The 23,171-nt window shown below is 34.3% G+C and overlaps 1 protein-coding gene across 4 annotated transcripts in view; it reads left to right on the forward strand.

Moving 5' to 3' along the window:
* The first annotated feature begins 251 nt into the window (after positions 1-251).
* Positions 252-23,171, forward strand: part of LOC117107143 (nephrocystin-4-like) — a 33,255-nt gene continuing 10,335 nt past the window's right edge. Inside the window, exons 1-15 of one of the 4 annotated variants that reach the window (XM_033248707.1) lie at positions 252-446; positions 13,027-13,173; positions 13,505-13,640; positions 14,423-14,527; positions 15,234-15,389; positions 15,569-15,708; positions 16,099-16,286; positions 16,618-16,753; positions 17,229-17,447; positions 18,112-18,180; positions 19,357-19,368; positions 20,367-20,521; positions 21,320-21,566; positions 22,361-22,458; positions 22,925-23,113. In XM_033248707.1, coding sequence (XP_033104598.1) covers positions 288-446; positions 13,027-13,173; positions 13,505-13,640; positions 14,423-14,527; positions 15,234-15,389; positions 15,569-15,708; positions 16,099-16,286; positions 16,618-16,753; positions 17,229-17,447; positions 18,112-18,180; positions 19,357-19,368; positions 20,367-20,521; positions 21,320-21,566; positions 22,361-22,458; positions 22,925-23,113 — 2,156 coding nt within the window. In that variant the 5' untranslated portion in view covers positions 252-287. Of the gene's footprint in view, positions 447-9,875; positions 11,441-13,026; positions 13,174-13,504; positions 13,641-14,422; positions 14,528-15,233; positions 15,390-15,568; positions 15,709-16,098; positions 16,287-16,617; positions 16,754-17,228; positions 17,448-18,111; positions 18,181-19,356; positions 19,369-20,366; positions 20,522-21,319; positions 21,567-22,360; positions 22,459-22,924; positions 23,114-23,171 lie in introns of those variants that run through there. The other 3 variants (XM_033248704.1, XM_033248706.1, XM_033248705.1) reach the window with 3 other exon arrangements.

A 23,171-nucleotide genomic window follows, 5' to 3' on the forward strand; every position in this document is an offset into this window, starting at 1 on the left:
GCATGGCCGGACGCACTCTTAGTGAAAGTTTTCCTCCATTAGTGGAAAAGGAAGGGCGCCTTTTGCGTCTGGATATACTTAGCAACAGAAGGGCGCCCTGTACGTTGGGCACGAAGTATAGTAAACTTGCATGGTTAAAAAGAAGGGCGCCGCCTACGTTGGGCACGACTTCCGCCTCATTTTTACAATGCGAGAACTCTATCTTGTATTTCTAGTATCTTTGGTGTACGTGTTTTTAGAAACTTCTTGATTTCTTGATGGGGGAGGGCGCTTTATGAGTTGTTAAAATGGCGGCGTCTGTTGCCAAGAAGCGAAGAAATTGGAAAGATGTATTTTTTGAATCAAATACATTGACCTATGCCGGAGAAAGGAGTGATGAGGTAGAAGATAACCCATCTAAACCATATAATCTTGTCATACAAAGAGTAGAAGGCCTAATTGTACCAGTAAGTAACCAATTAACTACATATTATTTCCTAGGCTAGGCCTAACGAGAGATGTAATAAAACATTGGCCTCTCTAGCTAGGCTAGGCTAGCCAAGACAGACAGTCTCCCTTCTGTTGTTGTGCCCTCCTAGCCTAGACCTGGTGTACCGAAGTTTCGACTTAAGACTAGTTAAGTAATGAATAATTAAGCCAAAGAAAACTGCCTAGCTAGCCTAGGGCCTATAATAATACAGCAGGTTTTGTACAAAAAGACAACCTGACTGAGAGGATTATTGGAATCAATGTTTAGGGCACTTAGTCTTAGAAAAAATTATTAAATTATCTTTCTTTTTTTTTAAATTGATGAGGGAGGGCGTTTTTTTGTTTTTGTTTTTAAATTGGAACAATATATTATTTCGCTTTTGTTTTTATTGATGAGGGAGGGAGTGTTTATATTTGGTCTGTAATAATAAATATTGTATAAAAACTGGTTACTGGTTACTGGTTTTATAGTTTTTTAATTAAAGAAAATGTATTTGAAGTCACAAAATTGCATTGTTATTTTTATGCTGTTAAAATAATTGATGCGGCAAAAAAAAAATTTTTTTTTTATTCCTGCATCAATATTTCCCGAATTTTTGACGTGGGCGGGAGTGATAATCTAATAAATTTTTCTATTTGCCCTTACATCAGAACTTGATTTAAAAGGCGCGCGATCGTGCCGGAGCTCCTCGAAATTATGCGAGGAGAGCAATCAATAGTGCTCCTGAATTTTTCTAGGGGAGCAACAAAAATACCAAGTTTCATTACAAAAGTTTCAAATACTTGCTAAAATACATCATTTTTTCCGTTCGAGCTCCATTTTCCGCTAACTCCATAGCCATGCGACGTTTTTTTCGTGTTGTTGTACAAGTAGTCTAATTTCAAACGTCATTGCGTGCTTTGCAATGTGTTATTTGTTATTTTAACGTGGTGGATGCAGGGCAGTGGCTGTATGACGACGACTAAATGAAGGCACTATATTCACGACAGCCGGTCAGCTGGTAGTGTACCCGTTGGACGCAAACTGACGACAACCAAGGATTAAGAGTAGACCTAAAGGCAGCCGACCGTCGTGTACATATAACGACTTCTTGGTTTGGGTTTTTCCAATAGCACATGTTCAGGGGTTATCTAGGCCTATGCAATAGTGGTAGAAATATCGTTAATTACTTAATCAACGATTTCGTGTTCTTATCTGATACGAAAAATACATTTAAATAACATGTGTAATATTTTAAGAATGGGTCGCTTTTACGGTGTACGTACTGTAGAGCCGAGTGACGGCAGTAGGATTCCTAAGACAAAGGCTAGGCCTAGCCTAAGGCTAAGTAAGTAAATCGTGGTATCTCCCAAGGCTAGGCCTAGTCTGCCCTAACCTAGGATAGGCCTACTTAGACGAGGGCCAGATCGTAAGTCCTTGATTATTGCATTGACAGACGATCGAAACCATTTCCAGACAATCGGAACCAAGCTAATTTTGAATAATCCTTGCTGGGAATTTATGTCCTGATACATAATTTATTGTTCATTCTCTTGCACATTGTAACAACAGACAGTAACTGTAGGCCTAGTGCTAAAATTAATGAAATGGCCGTTTGACCAAATTTTGTTGCTAAAAAACAGCTCTCCTCAATTTCTTGAGGAGAGCTGTTAGTAGCTCCTGTTTTTTCTTTAAATCAAGGTCTGCTTACATCAGCACTTCAATACAAAATAAAACTTCTATAAGGAACTAAATGATTTTGATTATTTATAATTTGCTATAGGTAGACTAATTAAGCTAGGCCGAGCTGATTAGGTTAAGCCGTCACAGTAAAAGTGGCCGTCCTAAATAATTGTTGGCGGATGACCAGACAGCTTGCTGGCTAAGCCTATGCAACATTTATAAATTTAGGGTTAAACCATCATTGTGATCCATATTTGTGTTTATCATAAATCTTCAACTGGCAACCCTTTCATTTCTTTAGGGTAAAAAATAAAACTAGTCAATTATGTTTAACAGAAAGTGTTCATTGGAGCACACCCTTAAGGTGAAGAATACAACTTTTCACTATAAACCATATTTGAATATTTAATTGGACAGTTTCATATCTTCATTGATTGATAAATTTTTATGACTGTAACTTTCTGCAAATGTTGGGTTTGATTGTTGGGTAAAATGTTTTGGGCTTTTGAAAAATAGCAAAATCATTTGACTTTTTTACCTAGGTCAAAGTTCATTTGCCTAAAATTGCAATTTAGGGGCCCAAAAAGGGTACTTTTTTCCCATAAACCCCATGTAAACGACACTAAAAAAAATTCCTATGCTCATAAATGTTACGCATTATGTGGAATATGTTGTTTTCTACATAAAAAAAATGTGTTTGGTTTAAAAAAATTGTGCTTTCATATTTATGACGATTATTTTATGTTCAAGGTCACAAATGTCATTGAGGTCAAAATTTGCGGAACGGTCTCTATCACACGCCCCCTTCCCCGATAGAGGGCAATTAGTAAGCCTAGCTAGGCCTACATATGCTTATTTCTAACTAGGGTGGACTACTGGACCTAGGATATATTTCACTAAAACTAGTACACTTTATAAAATAATAATATAATATAATAATAATAGAGAAGATGGGGGTAGGGATATTGAAATATGAGAGGGGGGTCCATGTACATGACCAAACCCGAAATGAACGTTTGCAGACCTAGGCCTAGCATTACTGGTTGCGCTGCTAAAGTTTCTAGTTAAAATCTTTCCTCAGATTGATATTATTTATATTATTAATCAATTATTTATTTATTTATTTATTATATAAACAATCCTGCTATCCTCGTCTATCCAAGTACATCAATCACTGATAGTGAAAATTGTCTCCTATTGTTTTAATAATGGTTCCCTCTGTTGCTGACTCTTTTAGGGGATTTCCCTAACGTCATAGTAACTATAAATAGGTCTGTACCGTATATGGACCGCGCATCCAGGGACAGTAAATTACTCCATATGGGATACGGACCACGACCTCAAAGGTTTAAAATATAAATCTACATCAGCTTCTTGTAAAGTAATTTTTAATAGCGCCCTCTATAACTTTTCAGCTGACAATGTGTCATCATCAATTCTTTGGCAGGTTGATTAAATTCCAATTCCATTGATGTTAATCAAATTTGTAGATTTTACAAACTTCCATCAGTTAATTTCGTCAAAAATTTTCTTTATTAATGGTTTTGAATTTTGGATTACAAATTATTCTTCTTTTGAGTAAATTGACTCTCTACTTTCAAATAAGTAAATTGACTTTCTACTTTACAAATACAGTACTGTATTTACAATTACTGACAATGTTAATACAAAATTTAACCACAATTTGTTTAGTCTTGTGTAAAATAAACAGATTTAATTTAAAGTAAACTAAACAGTTATAAAAGTAAAACAAATACTGGTAATAAACCAAAACAGGCAAACCTAACCTACCAGAAACTGGTACTGGCAAGAATCTGCAGTACAACAACTAGGGGCAAACAGGTACCCAAAGCTAGAGGTGCTTGGGGACGTGGAGAGCACTGATGTTTTAACAATTTTAATCGAGTATTCATGGACTATTCAATGCCATTTTTTTTTAGCACACTTTAGACACTTATTTACGAATGCATTTTTATATTGTTTTTGGTTTTTTTTCAGTGATAATTATTTCAATTCATTTTTACCTGCTACAAAAAATCAGCATGCGCCATAGGTGCATATGCTAATGACCGATTAAAAGATAGGCCAATCTGCCACTGTAGGTAAACAACAAAACAAATCTCACTTTTAGCTACTGTACAAAGTGTAATACTGTTAACTATTTTGAAATTAGTGACCGAGTTCAAATCAATAAATATTAATGTGCTCTCATTTTCAATTCAAGATAATGGATTATTGATTTCTATTATAAATGCATTACAATATGCATTACTAAATACAATGGAAACACAGAGATATTTTTTTCAAGTACAACCAAGACTTTTAAATTTAAAAAAAAAAATAAGTAAAAGGCTATTAAAAACATACCGTATCTGTTTTGAAAATAAATAATTAAATATTCAAATTTAGAAATAAGGGAATAGAAATTACTTAACCTATACTTCAAAATTCAGTTAATGCTTATAAAATAATTTCACAAAGATATGAATTTTAATTGATTTCTAGTTCTGAATTGCAATAATACATAAGACATTATTTAATACTGTAAAAAAAAAATACTGAGATATTCTTCTGGTACATGCAAGCCTTTAAATTAATTGTAATTTTGAAGACCATTGAGATCTTTAAAAATCAATTTCCAAATAATTTAATTCAAATTTAGAAATTATGAATTGAAATTTCATATCAAGATTAAATTATTATTGCTTATAACCTACACAATTTGATCAATGCATTTGGCAGGGGCAGATCCAGAATTGGTTTGCTGTTACAGCGAGACTTTTTTTTTGCCCTTGTTTCGTGTACTTATTTTATTAAATAAGATTATCGGAGGAGGGGCAGAATAAAAATATTATAAATAAAATTTGGTTTTCTTATTTAGCAAATAGTTTTGGCAAAACAATCCAGATGGAGGAGAAAATAAAAACAAAATTTTATTGGTGAATGTAAAATAGGATGTTTAAAATTTATAATGTCGAAATATTGAATCCTGACACAATAGCGTGCATTTCAATACTTGGAGTATGTATTATACTATCTCATCTGAGATTAATCAGTGGATCTTTAGGTATTCATTCATGATTCATTGAATTAATAAGTAATTTATCCATCCATCCATCTATCTGTATCATTAATCATAATTAATTAGTTTGTTCATTCATCTGCTTGTTTGTATGCTTCCCACCCCCCTCCTATATTTTAATTAGGGATTTAAACCCGGGATTATTTCCAAACTCCCATTAATTTGATGCATAACTAATCCAGGTTACCATGTCAATCAATACCAAGGCTATATTTCCAGTAGAGAGCACTCTTTTGTGACTTAATACATTTTTTTTCCTCTTTTCTTTATTGTCCTTGTTCTGTATTAAAAATGTAAGAAATTTTGTGTCCTGAAAATCAATATGCATTCAATTAAAAGAGTAGACTCTTCTATTAAGTCACACGCTTCATCCAATAACAGTCTTCAAACATCTTTTTATGTCAGATTTGTACTGTAGCATTAGAAAATTTCAAGGTTTCTATGATTAACTTATATATTGATATTATTGCACTGCATTATTTAATTTTTTTTTTACCGATTTGACGAGTAAAAAGGTTTTTTTAGGATGAGTAGATTGTCTTATTATTTGTGTTATCTAAAGCAGGGCACTCACTACAACAGACAGTCGTTGGCTAACGCGATTCTATGCGGAATGCAACACCACGACGCTTGCGCAAGGTGTCGTTTTTAATGAAGATCCGTTGAGACTGCCAGTGACAATCAACAGACGGTGTTGCATCATCTAGCGCTCACAGGGAGCGAAGCTGGATTAGTTGACCTACGGTCATACTACGCATTGAGTGTCCGAATTTACAGTGTTCTATCTTTTTTTCCATGTTCTGTTCCTGTGAATTATATTCAGGGTTGGTTTAGCCCTTTAATAAGTGGTGCAGATGAATAGCACACTGGCTTAGTGCTCTCTGGATTTTTATTGTTTTCTCCACTTAGTTGAGTGCATTGAAACTGTTTCTTAATGTGTTATACGCGTTGAATATCGTGGTCGTTAAAGTGCCATTCATAAAATTTCAAACCCTTTGGATAATTATTGAAAACTAGAAACACTATTAAAATACTGTTAAAAGATATTTCACAATGTAGAGCTCTCTGGTCAAACATCAAAGTACATCAACAGTCATCAAACAACTACTTAACTGTTACCGTTAATAAAAAACATGTTTTTATTGTTATGCAATCTTGAGTTAAGGGTTACAGTAAACAAATAAGATCACTGTACAAACTTTATATAAGAAATAACTCAGATAATTGTTTTTTTATGGTACTTTTTATAGTAATAATGTGTTTGAATAGTCTTACAGAGACACTGAATGTTTACACTCTTTGTGTACCATGCAATCAATTCAACGAGGGCACCACCTTAGGCCCCCAAAAAATGCATAAATTTCCACACAAATTTCAGTAAGCGTTGCAGTGCTTAGTGTAAAATACAAATTGTGCATATGGAATGAAATAGGAAATTTTCACTGGAGGCCAAATGAAGGCTCTAATTAACTATTACCTAATTCTTATTTAAATTTCATCTCATTGCTCTAAATTAGCATTTTATTATACAATGGGCATGTTGTGTATTTTTATATTAATATTATTTTTTTCATTTTGTTGCAAATTGTAGTTTGTGTAGTTTTATAAATTAGTTATAAAAAAAACAGTCCTTGGGAAAATCCAGAAAGGATTTCTTCTCTGCCTCTTTCGAGACTGCCAATTTAATAGATCCAAATCCAGCCTCGTTAGCCCATTTTATCACACATAATTACTAAGAATGCTCATAGTTGTTACACTTACGTCATTCAACCACTCAACATGTGCCATAATACTGTATGTTATTCAAAATCATTCACATCAATTATATACAGTACTCCTGAGTGAAGAAAAACAACTTAGCACTGTTGATTTTAATATTTTAGTGTGCAAGTTGTTGATTTAGTAGTGAAGACAGTGTAAGAAACCTATTTATTTGCCATGTTGCCAAGGTATCTATTCATGCCATGAACAGAAAGATAATATTTAGGGTTACTATAGCAACATTAGTACCCTGCAGATTTTTAATATCAGTATAGGAAATGATATTTGGGACATGATACTTACTTATTTGTAAAATTCATATGTACTGTAGATCCAATATCAAATATTTTAATTGACAAGGGCAATAAGTCATTCAGTTTTTCTAATATTTGTTTAATTATTGATTATCACAAGAATAATTTATCAATTCAAATATAGCACTATAGTGCAGACTTATAATTAGCTCAATGATCTCTGAATATTGACATTTCCTTGACCCCAACCCCAAGATTAATGAACCTACAGTTAGTAAATGTATTAATTTAATAAAACATATTTTAACTAATAGTAATACTCAAACCCAGTAAAATTTTACTAAATACTTAATACGGTATGTACAATACATTAATTGTAATATGATGGTGTTATGTTTGCTGCAGTCACACATTCTATTGTTCTTGTTCAACCCTGTAATAATGCCAGTATCCTCCTCTTTCTCCCAACTACTGTATGGTAAAAACTATTCAATTTTGTACTAATAATAATTAAAATGTTTAAACTTGAGATTACAGTATGAACACTGCTCATTTTTGTCCATGTGTTGTTTGACCCTAAGTTCAGTGTTGGTTGTAGAATATATTTTCTGGTGCGGGAGGGGGGCGGCTAAGCTGTCTGACGGGTGGCTTGAGGTTATTGCCTTAAGCTGTCTGATGGGGTCCGACTGCCCAAAGAGCTCTTGTGGGTGGGGGTACTTGAACTCTCTTCCCCCTCCCTGGCACCGCCACTACCTAATTTCATATTTTGATATTCAGTGCTGTGATTTTGAATTTTTGCCAGTTTTCAAATGCATTTCCTTCATTTTGTTGGGCAATAAATTATTTTAGTGTCAGTTTAATACCTTAGTTACTTCGCTGTCCGTTGTTTTGTCCTGAATCTTTCCCTCTAAAAGTCTTATTATTTGTTTGGATAGGTATAGTTGGATGAAAAAATGAGAAATATATATAACAAAGTTATTAAGTGCAAGTGGAATCAAGTGTTTAAAAAGTTCACTTAATATCAATTCTGTGAGTGATTGACACTTCTGGTCATCAACCAAGTTAAAAACTTCACCTGAGTTCACTGCACATAAGTACTGTAACCTGTTGTGCCATTCCACTTTAGGATTATGTTACTGTATGTTTACACCTGAATCTGCTATTATATTTTATATCTTTTGAGAATTTTCCTAGAATTCAGTATTCATTTTGTTGACCTAGCAGGTGACCTTATTTTTTTGCGCGAGATGGATAGGCCTAGGCCAAGAACAAAGTCGTTCGGTACTATTTCACTCTAGGAAATGTACTGTCACAATAATGTTTCATTGTACATGTATAGGGATTGTGAAGACGAAGAATGCTAGCTTTGTTTTTGATGTGTTTTACAGTACAATGAACGACAGGTAGGGATAGGCCTAGGACCAGCCAGGCACCATTGACATCAAGCGCAGCCATTTCAGGCTTTTTTTGTATTTAATATAAGCACAAAAAATTTACACACTTTCTATTATTTTTATAAGTTTCTGAGGTCTAGGCCCCTACTAACTTCTAGTTTGATATCGGTACAAGGTTATTTATTTTCGCATTTGGAGCTTTTTCCGATAAATTCTCATGCAAAAATTTATTCGAAAATTTGGGCCCTGTTTCCTCAGCGAAAATAAAAAATGGCTACTTTCCGATAATTTATAGGGTAATAAGTACTGCAAAAACACGGCATTAGATATTTAATTTAAACCCATTATGTTTGTGAGAGAAGAGTATAGTATATTCCATACTTTGCACATCTTTGGTAAATTCTCACAACCTCATTGAATTCTTGTGCGTATGTGTTACCAAGGTGATATATATATTACACTTCAGTAATTTCTCATGGTGTTGTTTAACCATGTGTGACTGGGTTTCTTGTTTAGGATTACAAATTTGAAGTAGGTATATTGACAATTTTCTGGTTTACTAAAGAAAGGTTTCTTTGTCCATATATAGTGTAGGCCTACAGAGACCAGCAATGTTTATTCCTGTGTATGAGTCGTAACCATGATCATATTTGATTGGATAGGCTCACTTCACCAACAGCCAATCAGAATATTCCTCTGATAAACAAACGTTTTTAACAAAATACAACTTACCATACTTCTTAGAATATGTGTGAAGGACGTCATAATTATAACAAGTATTGCTTTGTTGTGATCTTGAAAGTCATTTTGAAGAGTCTGCCTTTTGTATACCAGTTCCATTTTTTTATGTGGCTGGTACAGTACATTGGCGGCCCAGTACATTATTCATATTACTATGATTAGCCTGACAGTAAAATCATTATTGATCGAATTCTGTATCTGGAGAGGTGTGGAGGATATATTTGCTGTGGAATACAACGCAGTTAAATAGTATACTGTAAACGCATACTGCTTACCTAATGACAAGATTCGGTTATTGCTTTGCGGTGCTGATATGTAACACACTCCTGTATCAGGATATTTGGCTCCGATAGGACTTGTGTGTTTTCAAAAGATACTAGAATTACTTGGAACTTATACAGCAGTGGAATTTTAGTGAATGCTTTTTAGCTATGAGCAGTTGTTTGTGAATACTACTTGACTGAATTATTGAGATTAAATTGAACAAATATTGAGAAAAATTAAAAGAAGAAGGATCTGTATTAAAATCAAGTGTGATGTCATCAGTTTGGTGTCATGAAATTACCAGTCTGATGTCATTAACTACTTTGATGTCATCCATAACCAGAATGATGTCATAGCCAGAATGATGTCATAGCTAGATTTATGTTATAACTAGTATAATATCACATCTATGTTGTCATAATTGGTTTATCTTCTTATAAAGAAGTTTATTTTAAGAAAAAGAATATTTGGTGGTAAAAATACTGTACACTTTTAAAATTATTTTCTTTGTCTCCTCTCCCACCCCCTGTCCAACCACTACATTCAATTTTGATAAAATAAGTCAATCAAGCAGATTTAAGTAATGATTAAGCAATAATTTTCCATAGAATTTTAAATATGAAAAAAATTTAAATTAATGTTTATTTTTTGTGAACTGTGAATTGTGAATGTTGTACAGTAAATTCATACCTGGAATCTAAATGGACTTTTGAATTGTTTGTATTATGTTGCTATCTTTGGTATGTCTACTGGATGAATGCTAATGTTTACTTAAATGTCATTTAAATGAAATCACAGTCCAACATTGCCACAGATAATTCAAAGTTGAACATTAATAATCATTTTTGGATATTCATCTAAACTGATGGCTGACAGAAATGTTTGCATTGTATCTTGAAATTTGGTGCTACTAAAAGGAAGAATTCTCAACATTATCATATTAGCTTGAGAATTATTAAAGACTTTCGGTGCAAGTATTGAAGCACCTATAATTAAAGGACTATCTCTTTAGCTGTATGAATGTTTGGTCTGTCTATCTTGATAGGATAATGGCTGAACCAATCAATGAATAGAGATTCCATTACCATTGATTCAGGTATGTAGGTAATGGGCTTGAAGTATATTATTCTCATATTGAGATTTTTATGGCCTTTGGAAATTGATAATTTTGAAGTATAGAATTGTTGTGGATTGATTGTGCCAAATGGTTGAAATGCAACGTTCAAGTCCCAGCCTGCAAGATGGTTCTCTTACCGTTCCAGAAATTGTTGTTACCAGACATGTAACCCCATTGGCAAAAAAGAAGAGTAGTAAGCAAAGGAATATAACTGGGGATTTAATTGGAGAGGAAGTTTATAACCAACAACGGCATGGGAAAGAATTTTCACACCGCAGTGAGTCACCAGCTAGATTCCAACAAACACAAGGAGGCAGTGAATTGCCAGATATGGTTCGCCAATCTTTTGGAAATAGCACATTTGAAAACCACTATCGACCAAAGTCGGGTAGACAGTCACGACAAACAGTTACCTTTGGTGGTGACTCTTTAACACCTGGTAGTACCCTACCTGGAAGCATCACCAGTCTGATTTACCCCCTTAATGAGGTTGTTGAAGCACCCAGCCCACAAACACCACCCCTTGTCAGAATTGTCCAGCAGTCACCAGAGGAGTTGAGAATATTGAAAAGCAGTTTGAATTCATGTAATCATATAAAACATGGATACCAGGAGAGCTCATCTGAAGAACAAAGTTGGGTGGCTTTTGTTATCGTCCTTCAAGATGTTCAAAACATTAAAAGCAGTCCTCAACTGGTTTGTAAATATCATTATGTTTGTAGTTGACTTTACACAGAGTAGGTAGCAGCTTTACAGTTGGCTAAATTCTAAATTGGTGGTAGCCACTGTATGTGTGCTGACTGAAATGTTGAGGTCTTTATATAACCTTGTTCTCTCTGGTTCAGTACTTTCCACTGCTCTTCTTGTGTTTTAGGTGGATGGTTAAAATGCAAATTTCAGTAACGCATCATCTTTTGTGTAAACATGAAAGCCATTTATCATGTGTGCAAACAATGGCTATATGCACAATAAAGCATGTAGTGAATTCTTTGCAAAGAGGAGAGATTGTCCCAAATAAACCAGAAGAACCATTATGGTTCACCCTTTGTGTGTTTTACACCGAAAAAAATATATTTAAAAAAAAAAACAACTTGCTACACTAAATAACACCAATAATAATAAGTGAAATATATAAAGCGCTCTACGCCGCAAGCCGAACCCAGAGTACATACAATCAATCATACTTAAACAATACAATACAGTTAACACGACATGATAATAACAGGAATTCATCCTACAATGTACAGTACTTAGAAAATGTAATTTACAAAATGTATGATTCAATAAAAAATTAATAATTCACCAAATAGTATGTCTAGTTACTTACAGTTAATTACAATTTGTTACAATTAATTAATTGAGTCTTATTTACATTAATTAAATTTAATTAGTACAAAAATATATTTTGGAAAGAGTATGCAGGTAAACTTGCCTAAGTTGACTGCCTAACTCAAATCATTATTAGTCGATCGTATATTACATGCAAAGTTGTTGTGTTTTCCATTAATTAACACTCTGACCGCCAGGGGTTTGAAAAAATAGTATCGGCCACCGCCAGACTTTTTAGCAAATTTTAACACTTTTCCTAAGCTCGTTCAGAGTGCATATGTGATCAGATTGACATGTGGTGAATACTAAAAGAATACAAACATTTTAGATTTACAGTGGTACCAAACACTTTATTCTAAGCACAATCTGTGACCCGTAACAGTAAAATGAAAATGACTCACTTTGGGAGATTTACGCAATTTCGCACAACAAAACTGAGATAATTGTGATTTCATGAAAGTAAACCAATACCGCTGTATACTAATGTAAACAAACAAATAGTGAAATAGTTACAGTACAGACTGAATATAGTGTTCAAATTGTTAGTACACGTCAGTAATTACCCCATCCATCGGATTCTGTAAAAAAAACCAGAAACACGGAGATCTCCGTGTTTGGCGGTCAAGCATTGCATTACCAAACACGAATACCTCCGTGTTTGGTGGGCAGAGTGTTAACGGTCTGTAAGTCTAATATTATTTAAGTCAAACAATTTTTTAATGCCATTTTGAATTCGACCTAGGCAAGTTCCACTCTAGTATATGGAGAAGTTGTTATACTGTCCATGTACAGTGTATATAAATAAAATCTAGATTACCTCTTTCATGGAAGAAAAGTCCATGTGAATATATAATGTTTGTAACCCAAATAAATAATTTTTTTTTTTATGAAAATGATAATTTAAAATGAATTTTGGATTGTGTTATTTAATAAATTTGCTTTCATCTTTTTAGGATGGCACAAGTAAGAAACCTGAATATGAGATTCGACTCAGTCTTTTTGATATCACCTACAAAAGGTTCTTTGGAAAAACATGGAAGGGGCCAAAGAAGGCATGCAAGGGGGAAAATACAGGAAATCCTAAGCTACAGTATAATACGGTATGATACTACCCACAGTCAAGGTTGTGGCTGTAGAAAACTAAGGATGGGTGGTAGGCATTTTAAGGGTGGGTGGGTGATAACATTGGCAAACACTTAATTAATAAGAGTGGATTTTAAGGAACAGCAAGGTGGTTTTTAAAGGTGGGTGGAGGGCCATGAGATTAGCTTTGGACTGGGTGAAAAATGCCAAGGCTGGTTGCCCCTACCCACAATAACTTCATTTCTGCACAGTAGCATAATATATCATGTGATCACTTAATTATACGCTAATACAAAAATGATGCAGTAGCTAAGATTTTCTAAAATATTGTTAATTATGTTTCCGCAGCCTGTTTATTTTCACACATCCCTGACTGACCCTAACATAGTGTTGGTTGTTGAGGTTGTTGGTACTATTTTCCCAAAAAGTGGAGATGCTCAGCAAATCAGCTGCGGGTGGGGCTTACTGAGGCCATTTGAAGAAGGTAAGGGGCAATGGCTTAGTAGAGGCTCTCTTTTGTCACCATTGTTATTATTAACCATTATCATCCCAAGTATATTTTTATTATCACCATTGCAATTTTCTGCATCATCATCACCATTGCAATTTTCTGCATCATCATCATCATCATCATTTCCACCATCGAATGTCATTATTTTTATGGTCATCATAATTTATTATTGTCCTTATCATCGTCTCCAATCTTATCATCATCATCATTATCATTATTATCATCATTTTAATGCATCATGATAATTATCATCCTCATCATCTTTGTAATCATCATCATCATCATCATCATCATCGTTATCATCATCATCCCAGGGGTCCCAAGTTGTAAGAAATCCCTTCCGGGAGATCTAGTTAAGTGAGCTTTCTTAACATACCATATTTAATTTTATTTTGCTGCGCATGTGGTGATACCCATCGGCACTAACCTCCGTGAGGGAATTGATAATAAAGTAAAAACATGCAAATAATGTGAATTTGCGGGAGCTGGGTTATTTTCCGGGAGATTCTTGCTTGCTTTCGGGAGTGTGTGAGGCCGTACAATTTCCGGGAGACTCCAGCAAATTCTGGGAGACTTTTGACCCCTGTCATCCTCAACACGATCATCCTCATCCCCATCGTTATCATCTTTAACACTACCGCACTATAATTTTCATTGTTATCATCATTAACATTTCAATCGTCATATCATAATTGTCATCACATGTCCTTGCTATTTGATATCGCAGTTTAACCAAAAAACCGACTCTTTTTCAGATGACATCCCAGACACATCTCAAGGTAAGCCAGCGCCTACTCAAAAGGTGGATCTGATGCATGGTACACCAAGAGCTCTCCTCTACGTCGACGGAGACATAGAAGGTATTTTAAAGGAGATATTTATCCAACCAACAAGTACATTTGTTATATGATGCTCTTTAACACGTTGACTGCCAGACCTTTTTTTACGGTTCCTTCCCGTGTGCCAAAACAAGTTTACATGTACAAACATACTTTTTTGAAATTTTATCTAGTCATATGTCATCAAAATGAAGTGTCTAATAAATTGGCGGGAAAATATTAGGGGCGAGTATACTCGTCGATGGCACTGTGATAGAACTTTTTACTGACTATGCCAAGTGCGTGTATATATCTTATGAATGGGGTCTACAACAAACATCCTATATATCGGCACTGGTTCGAACGGCTCGAATTACTATCTTTAGCTGTAAACACATAAGTGGAATTATAGGTTGGTTGTTGGAATCCTTGCAATCATCCTTGCAATCCTAGAATAAGGATTATAAACTGTAAGCCCAGTGTATACAATTGGCTCATGTGCACTATAAAAAACCCTATACATCTTCCGAGATGAATAGGGGGAACCCCAGTGTACTGGTCCATCTCACAGCCCCTGCCCTCATCCAGATGCTGAACAGGTGTTGATGAGTGTCTGCATAGAATTAGAAGTACATAATGATAGATAATACAAATGACGATGACAACAACAAAGGTATGGTGACAACAATCATGATATGATAGGAGTATCATAATGATATGATGGTGATTTAAGAATATCTTTTAACAGACAATCCCAGTATGTTGCTGATATCAGACTGTCACCTGACCTACACTATCAAATCACATCGCTACATGGAGAAGATCATGCACCTGCTGCCAGAGAATGTCATAGTTGGCGGGAGTGACATTGTACCAGGGGTTGCTATTGCAGACCCTGAGACAGGTGAGTGCTGGATCAGGGGACAGGTGCATTCTGTCCCAGGTACAGTATTTGTTGATGTACCAGGTGTACAGGTGGAATATCTGTATAATATTATAATAAAAAATTAAATAGTAATATTTTTTTTAAATAAATATAATAATGAATAGTAATTGTTATAATCTCATATGATTCTTCCTCAGGTGGAGATAATTTCCGAAAACTGAGACCGCTTAAAAAATTCCCAGCAACATTGGACCGACTGCAAATAAACCTGTACCCAACATTGGATAGATTTGAAGATGAGCTTTGCAAGTTAATAAACAATGATAGAATGGCTAGGGTAGGTTTAAACATTTGTACCATCCTGGTTTATATAACAGGTGTCAAGGTGGCATATTTATTCTAAGTGTTGTTTGTTATAACAAGTTTCCAGGTGACATATCTGACCCAGGTGTTAGTTGATATAACAGGTGTCTGGGTAGGATATCTGTCCCAGTTTGATTTGTACCCTCCTAATTATCCACTGGCTATTATTAAATATGCATGTGTTTTATATCCACATCCTAGTTTCTTGCCATCTGGCATCAGTAACTGTGGTACAATTATCAAACTGTAGTTTCATCTAATCAAATTTAAGATCTATGTATATGTTGTATATGATGATCCCTGCCCTTCTGTGTTTTACAAGTTTCCTGATTGGGTGTTGTATATTATTATTATTTAAAAATAGGATGATTTGAAAGTTGATTCTGGATCAGTCGCAATCTCTGAACGGCGCCTCCAGATTGGGGTCCACAATGGCTGGGGTTACGTGAATAAGCCCCATATTGTGTTACTCGACACAGACGCATTCGGTAGCAGAGGGAGTAGGTCTAGCATGAGGAAGAGCAAGGGCAGGCCATCATCTGCTGGTTCAAGGTAATTCATGTTATATTTCTATTCAAAATTCACACGAAGAATCAGAATAATTTGATTAAAACTGTAGATTTGGTTGCATTATTATTGCTACATGTGCATATTGATGATCTGTTCACCATAGAGAGTTTCAGTGCTACAATGATAAGAACTAACTTTTATTATATTATTAATTTCTGTACACCAAAAAGAGTTGTGGTGCTACTGTATTACTGAAGAATTACCATTGTGTGTGCTTATTTTTAGTCCATGCCTTCAGAGAGAGTTATATTTATTGCTGTGTTTGTGATTAAAAAAGAGCATTGTCTTTATGGGAATGATTTTTGTCCACCAGAGAGAGTCTTGGTGCTACATTGGTAATGAAGAACAAAGTTCAACTGCAAGATCTGGTTCAAGATCCTCTTTATTCCATTGTATTTGTCCTGGAGTACATACTCAACTTACCAATGGGTGGTGCTCAAGAAAAAAAGGTAAAGCCTGCCCTCTATTGGTGAACTAATTTTGGTAATATCTATATATTATAATTAACTATAAACACAAAAGTGGAATTATAGGTTGGTAGTTAAAAATGGTGACCATACAATCCTAGGATCCTGGGTTCAAATCTTGTTATCAGGATTTTGTTCCCCTGTGAATAGATAGAACGTGCATAGTCCTCACATGAGACTTAGTTTATAAAGCATACTGGTTCCACAGACTTAGTTTATAAAGCATACTGGTTCCAGTGGCTGTATATTAGTTTGCTACTAAACAAGTACTCCAGTTAAAATATAAAACTCATCACAGAAAACCTGGAGCGAAAAATAACAAAACTTTGTGGTTTGGCATCTGGGGAGTCTTTCTCCAGCAATAGGTTAATATTATAATGAATTTCAATTTTTTTTTTTAAATATTGCTTACACACTGGTATTTATTTTGTATATTTCATACTTACCTTTCATGCAGCTGTCGGCTAGCTTCAATCACAGTCAAACAATGAAGGTGTGCTTGCGATGGGCCTCCTGGTCACCGGTCCTCACAGAAAACCAAACAGGTGTGATTCTACCGCTGCAAGGTGGTCCGATTCTAAACCCTGACAACACGTTCATGTTTAAAGTGCCTGACCCAGATGTTGCAGAGTCTTCAAAAGCCAATGGACAAATTCAGTTTTTCTTCAAGTTAAAGGTAAGAGCCTCAAGTCGGGCACACAATGCACATGGCGCCGTCTGCCGATTGTCGACGGCAGACTGAGTGGTTTTTCATTGAAACGATTCGCTTTCCGCAGCCTCTTTGCGCTGCATTCCTCTATGATATCACATTTGCCGACGACTGTCGGCACAGTGTGTGTTGGGCTTTAATTATTTATAGCTCATAGGAGTATGCATATCTTTGGTGACCAGTTGTTGGTAATGGTACAGGTATGTTTTGGTTCAGTACTGGTGTGGTCATGTGGTAGTGATATGGTTGTAATGATGGTGCCTGGTGGTTGTTCTGTGCATGATGTTTGTAGGTAAGGACCTATAACTAGGGTTAAAAGTCCTTGGGTGGCCTAGCAACATAGTGATTGTGGTTCATATATAGGTACTGGTGCACAGTTTATTGTATTGATGAGGGTTTTGATTTGTAACTTTGACTGTTGCTTATATTAACACTTTTAGCATTTTTCTCTCCTAAATGTATTAACATTTAGAAAAATCTTGCATTTATATTGTTTTGTGAATTTGTTTATAGATTGTTGCAAGACATTTTATGTTGATACAATAATTATGATTGTTTTTTAGTTGATAGTTTTAAAAATATTTCTGTGCATTTTCTTTTATTTTCTATCATAAATTGATTTTATGTATAGACTCTTGCTGGGTCAAGACCTACTTCACCAATGTCCCTGTTATCTGACCCACTTGTCAAAGGCCAGTTGGTAAGCAACCCAAAGTATTATTAAAACACACCATAACTACACCTAGAAAGAAATCTGCAATTTATTCCACTATTCCATTGGTCAGCTCTCAACTCCTCTAATATCTTAAAATATAAAATACAGCATAGACAGACTTCCTCATTCCTGTATTTATCACTGAAATAGACTTTAACAACATGGGCAACATTTGCAGACAAACTTACATCAGGAAACAAACCTTAGAACATGTTAGTTGTGTGTGACCTGAAGCCATAATAACATACTAGGCATGCTAGTCACTGGTAGCCAAATATTCTGTCAAAGAATGGCTAATGATAATAATAATAATAATAATAATAATAATAATAATAATAATAATAATAATAATAACAAACATATAATTACTTTCATTTTATTTGGAAACAAATATGCAAAATCAACATTTACTAACAAATAAGCCTGCTCCCTATAATTTGATGAAAATGTAGTAAACTAAATTTCCATTGTTTTTTTTAAAGTAAAAAGGAAAACAACTTATAAATATATGAGGCTTGCCAGGCCAAAACCAGCATCAGTGACAAAACATAGAAATTGACTTTTTAATAAATTCTCATTCTCCACATTATAAGCTTTAAAATGATGGGTCATTTAATGGAATCCACTTACTTTTGCCAAAGTTATGAGTAAAAGTATTACAGCTTCTCAGTACTGAAGTATACAATACTGACACATTCTAATGCTAATTACTCTGTGTAACAATATTAGTGACAGTATGCTGGGATTGGGATGGCAAACCTCGTATGATCCACATATTTAAAATTAATAATAACAGTTGAATAAAATGATAATAACCAGTTATTGCTGTAAAGAAACAGGCTATAGCCAACTTTATTTTCCTCAGTTTTGCAATGCAATTGTGGCTATCCGCTCTATCATTCCCAATCAGTGATGTTGAGCACATTATGTTCACACTCTTCTTAGCATGAATAGTAGAATAATATGGGCTCCAAATTAATTTTAATGTCATATTGAGAGACAGTTCCTTTGCTATAGCATCATTTTCCATTGCAATGTTTTATATTCTGTTTTTCATAAATTATATTCTCATTATTATTTCATGGTTCAAGATGTGTTGTCATCTAATATTTTTTTCTGTTTCTTTTTCATTTTCTTTGCACTTCATCACTGCTGCCGTAGTTGGATCCAGAGGTATTTACTTTCTATAGCAAACAACCATTCTATTCATCAGGGTCATATATGGAAAAAAAGTCACAAATTTCTTTGCATAAACGATCAAATTCATGAAACCAATTAATAATTTGAAGTAAATTATGCTGATTATTTTTAAGGATTAATTCATAAATTTAATTGGTTATTATATGTTTTAAGTTTTTTTTTTTTTTACTTACGTTTAAACTTTGATATCTTTTCCATATATGGTACTGGGTGTGTTCTATCACAATTCTACTAGTGCTTGTATCAATGCCTAACATACAGAATCACTATATGGCATAGTATACAAACATTGACTGCTCATGAGGAAATGGTGAAATCTATTGCCCCAAAGTGATGGGAGTGAGAGTTGAAGTTATTGCCAGCTTCTTAACCAATCAGATGCCTAGAATCTATGTATGCGGTATATAAAATACCCTCTATCTCAGTTAATGAAATTTAATTTTTTTATTTTTTATATTTTTATAGTTACAGCCTTTTTATTAGCTCCATTCAATTACATTTTCTAATAAAGTCAATATTTTTTCATTAGTTTTGATAACATTGGAGATATTATATGTGATATTTATTGTCGTGGTATTGATATGGATAATTTTAAAGTAAATAATAATAAATGTGATGTTTCTAAAGTCAGTGATACAGGATAGTAAGTTTTACACATAATTTTAATGTAAAAAGTCTTACATTTTATTTTGTGCCTTTCTACATAAATATTGCTAAAATTTAATGAAACAGAAAAATACCCACAGACAATTAGGCAGACTTTCACACCATTTTACCAAAACAAAAAAAAACAAACTTCCCTTTAATTCTAATAATAAAAAAATAGTAAAAGAATGAAAATTTGTTAAAACAGTTTGTTTTAATGTGATAGTACCTTGTATAATATTTCATCACTATTCTTCTACAGCCTGCTGTATTATAAGCTGTATGTTAATTATTCAATATTTATTTTTCTATGGAAATCACTAAAGGAGGTTAGGCCAGATCACAGAGGACAGTATCCATCTATGCAATCATTGCGTTCACACACAACGACTGATGGATCAGTTGTCGGGGAAATGCATCCTGGAATGTCAGCCCGACCCCCTTTACCAAGACAAGTTTCTCCTACTCCTAGAATAAATCGGTAAGATCCATTTAACTTTTTTTTTTTATTCATTTTATTATTTAATATCCATGCCTAATTCTATTTAACCTGTTACCTACACTTCTTTTTAAGAACACTGAGGCTGTTATTGCTTAAAAATTAAGAAAAAAAATGAAAAAATTGAGGCTAAAGTTAGAAGTTAAATGAGGAGGTTTTTATTTTTTTTTAAACTAGGAAAAACAAAAAAATCATCTTATCTGTACCTTATGTGCTGTAGGTGTGACAATGTAATACCCTCCATAATGCAGCACAGTAATATACTGCTGTACAATAGTATTGTTCTATGTTTAAAAGTGTGTAAAAATAAGAACAAAATATGAACACAATGGGCCTGAAATCAGCAAAAAAAATAAGAACACTGAGTTGGGGCAGTGTATCTGCTATCTTATCAGAAAAGAAAAGTGTTCAGATACATATCTTATCAGATAATTCTATATGATCCCATTTATTCTAGGCCAAAAAAATTAATTGTTTGTTTGCCCTTCTTTTTATAAAAATGATAAATATGGGTGGGTGGAAAATGTTTTTTTTTTCTTTTAAATACTCATCAGATGGAATAAAAATAACCCACAGAGGCCTAGAATGGCAATATCTTACATCAGACAACAACTTTAGAATTTGTAGGGCATCTGGCAAAAAATAAAGATAAATTCCCTCACATTTTTTTTTAATTTGTAAAGAAAAATGCTTTAAAAAAATCTTTTATTTTTTAATCTGATAGTCCCCTTCAATCCCTGAGAGACGTGTAAGAGCAGTTTATATTTATTTTACTTTCAGACAACAACACATCTCAAGCACCCAGGCCTACCAACAGCAAATGGCTTACCAGCAACAGGCAGCTCAGATGCAGACAGCCCAAATGCAGGCAGCCCAAATGCAAGCAGCCCAAATGCAAGCATCCCAGATGCACACAGGCCTGAGCACTGCTCCGCAGGCCTACCAACAACCTTACCAGCAATCGTACCCAAGCATACAGCCTAACCCATACCAACCTATGCAACCAATGGAAATAAGGCATCTTGAGGTAGAATGGAGGATTTGCTATCTTTCATTTAATGTAACAGGAATTAACTGATTGATTTATTTATTTATTTATTGATCGATCAATATCATCACTTGATTTATATATTGATGGATGGGATTGTCCGATTGATGGGGTTTTATATGAATAGACAGAATTAATTGATGGGATTATTGATTGAGGCTTGCCATCCCAAAACCGGCCTCAGTGACCAAAACATGAAAATTGACTTTTTAATAAATTATTATTTCCCAAATAAAAGTATTATGACTCCTCTATACTAAAGTATACAATACTGCCACATTGTTATGTTAGTTACTCAGTTTAACAATTAGCAACATTACACTGGTTTTGGAATGACAAGCTTCATTTCGTATACTCACTTAGGCCAATAAATAAAATTTTTTTTTTTTGGCCATGTTTTGGGAAAATCCAAAAAAATGGGTAGGTTGGTAAAAAAGTTTTTTTTTTAAATTTATTTATTTTTTTAAATTTTTATCAATAATGTGTTTATGCCTAAAAAGTAGAAAATACACAAAAATACAAAAAAGACCACTTTTAAATCTCTATTGAAGAGCAAAACGATCGCATAACACTGTCGCATCGCCTACTGTCGCAAGAATAGGCCTATTCCAGCCTTTTTAGCTTATTTTATTTTTTTTTTCGTTGTAGTAAAAAAAAATAAATAAATAAATAAAATGCCGACTCTCAATTTTGAATATTTTGGTTCGGTCGGGTGTGGCCAAAACAATAAAAAATTTTTGGCCTTATTGAGGGATATTACTTTTTTTGCTCAGGCTAGTACGGTACTTCCAGAAAAAGCTGAACAGTTGGAGGAGCTCCCCTTCACACCAGTCCACGCCCCTATCATGCCCATGGGACCAAACCAGAAAAGGTAAATATATAAATGTATGTTATGTCGTTATTGCTCTTACTATTCTTCCCTACTCATTTAACCATTGTTTTTCCTCCTTGTCATTATCATAATGATCATGATTGCACCATCATTATCACCTTCATCATTATCATCTTTAGCAGCATCAGTATTATCATCATTAACACCATCATCATTATCGCTTTCTCCTCTAACTTTCCTTCCTTTCCATTGTCATCATCATTTCCTCCTCTTCACCATCATCATCAACACGTCATTATCATTCTCTTCTCTTACCCTTTTTTTACCACCAATATCATCATCATTGTCATTGTCATCATCTCTTCTACCTCATCATCCTCATTGTAATTAATTATTTTTCAGTATATTCTCAACAACAGTATCATAATCCTCTTCAAGGTAATATATGTCTCCCATTAGTCACAAAGATCTTCTTATCACTGTTTAATACCTGTTTTTATCCTAGTGGACCAGGCCTCAGTCGTGCAGCCTATGCCAGACTCTATGCGGCAGGGTTTCCGGAGATTAAGGACCGACATGGTCAACCACCAGAGGTGGTTGAACCTGTGGACCATGTGGCATTCCACCCAGAGAAAGAGAATGCTGATCAACTACAGTGCAATGAAATCATCATCCAGATCTTAGCATTTGGAAGGTAATGTGTCCCTCTGGCTGTTGAATACGTTATGACTACTCCCTCAGACCATAGAATT

The sequence above is a fragment of the Anneissia japonica genome, unplaced genomic scaffold (assembly GCF_011630105.1).
Source record: "Anneissia japonica isolate Jap-2015-1 unplaced genomic scaffold, ASM1163010v1 scaffold287864_len1152817_cov193, whole genome shotgun sequence".
Lineage (NCBI taxonomy): Eukaryota > Metazoa > Echinodermata > Crinoidea > Comatulida > Comatulidae > Anneissia > Anneissia japonica.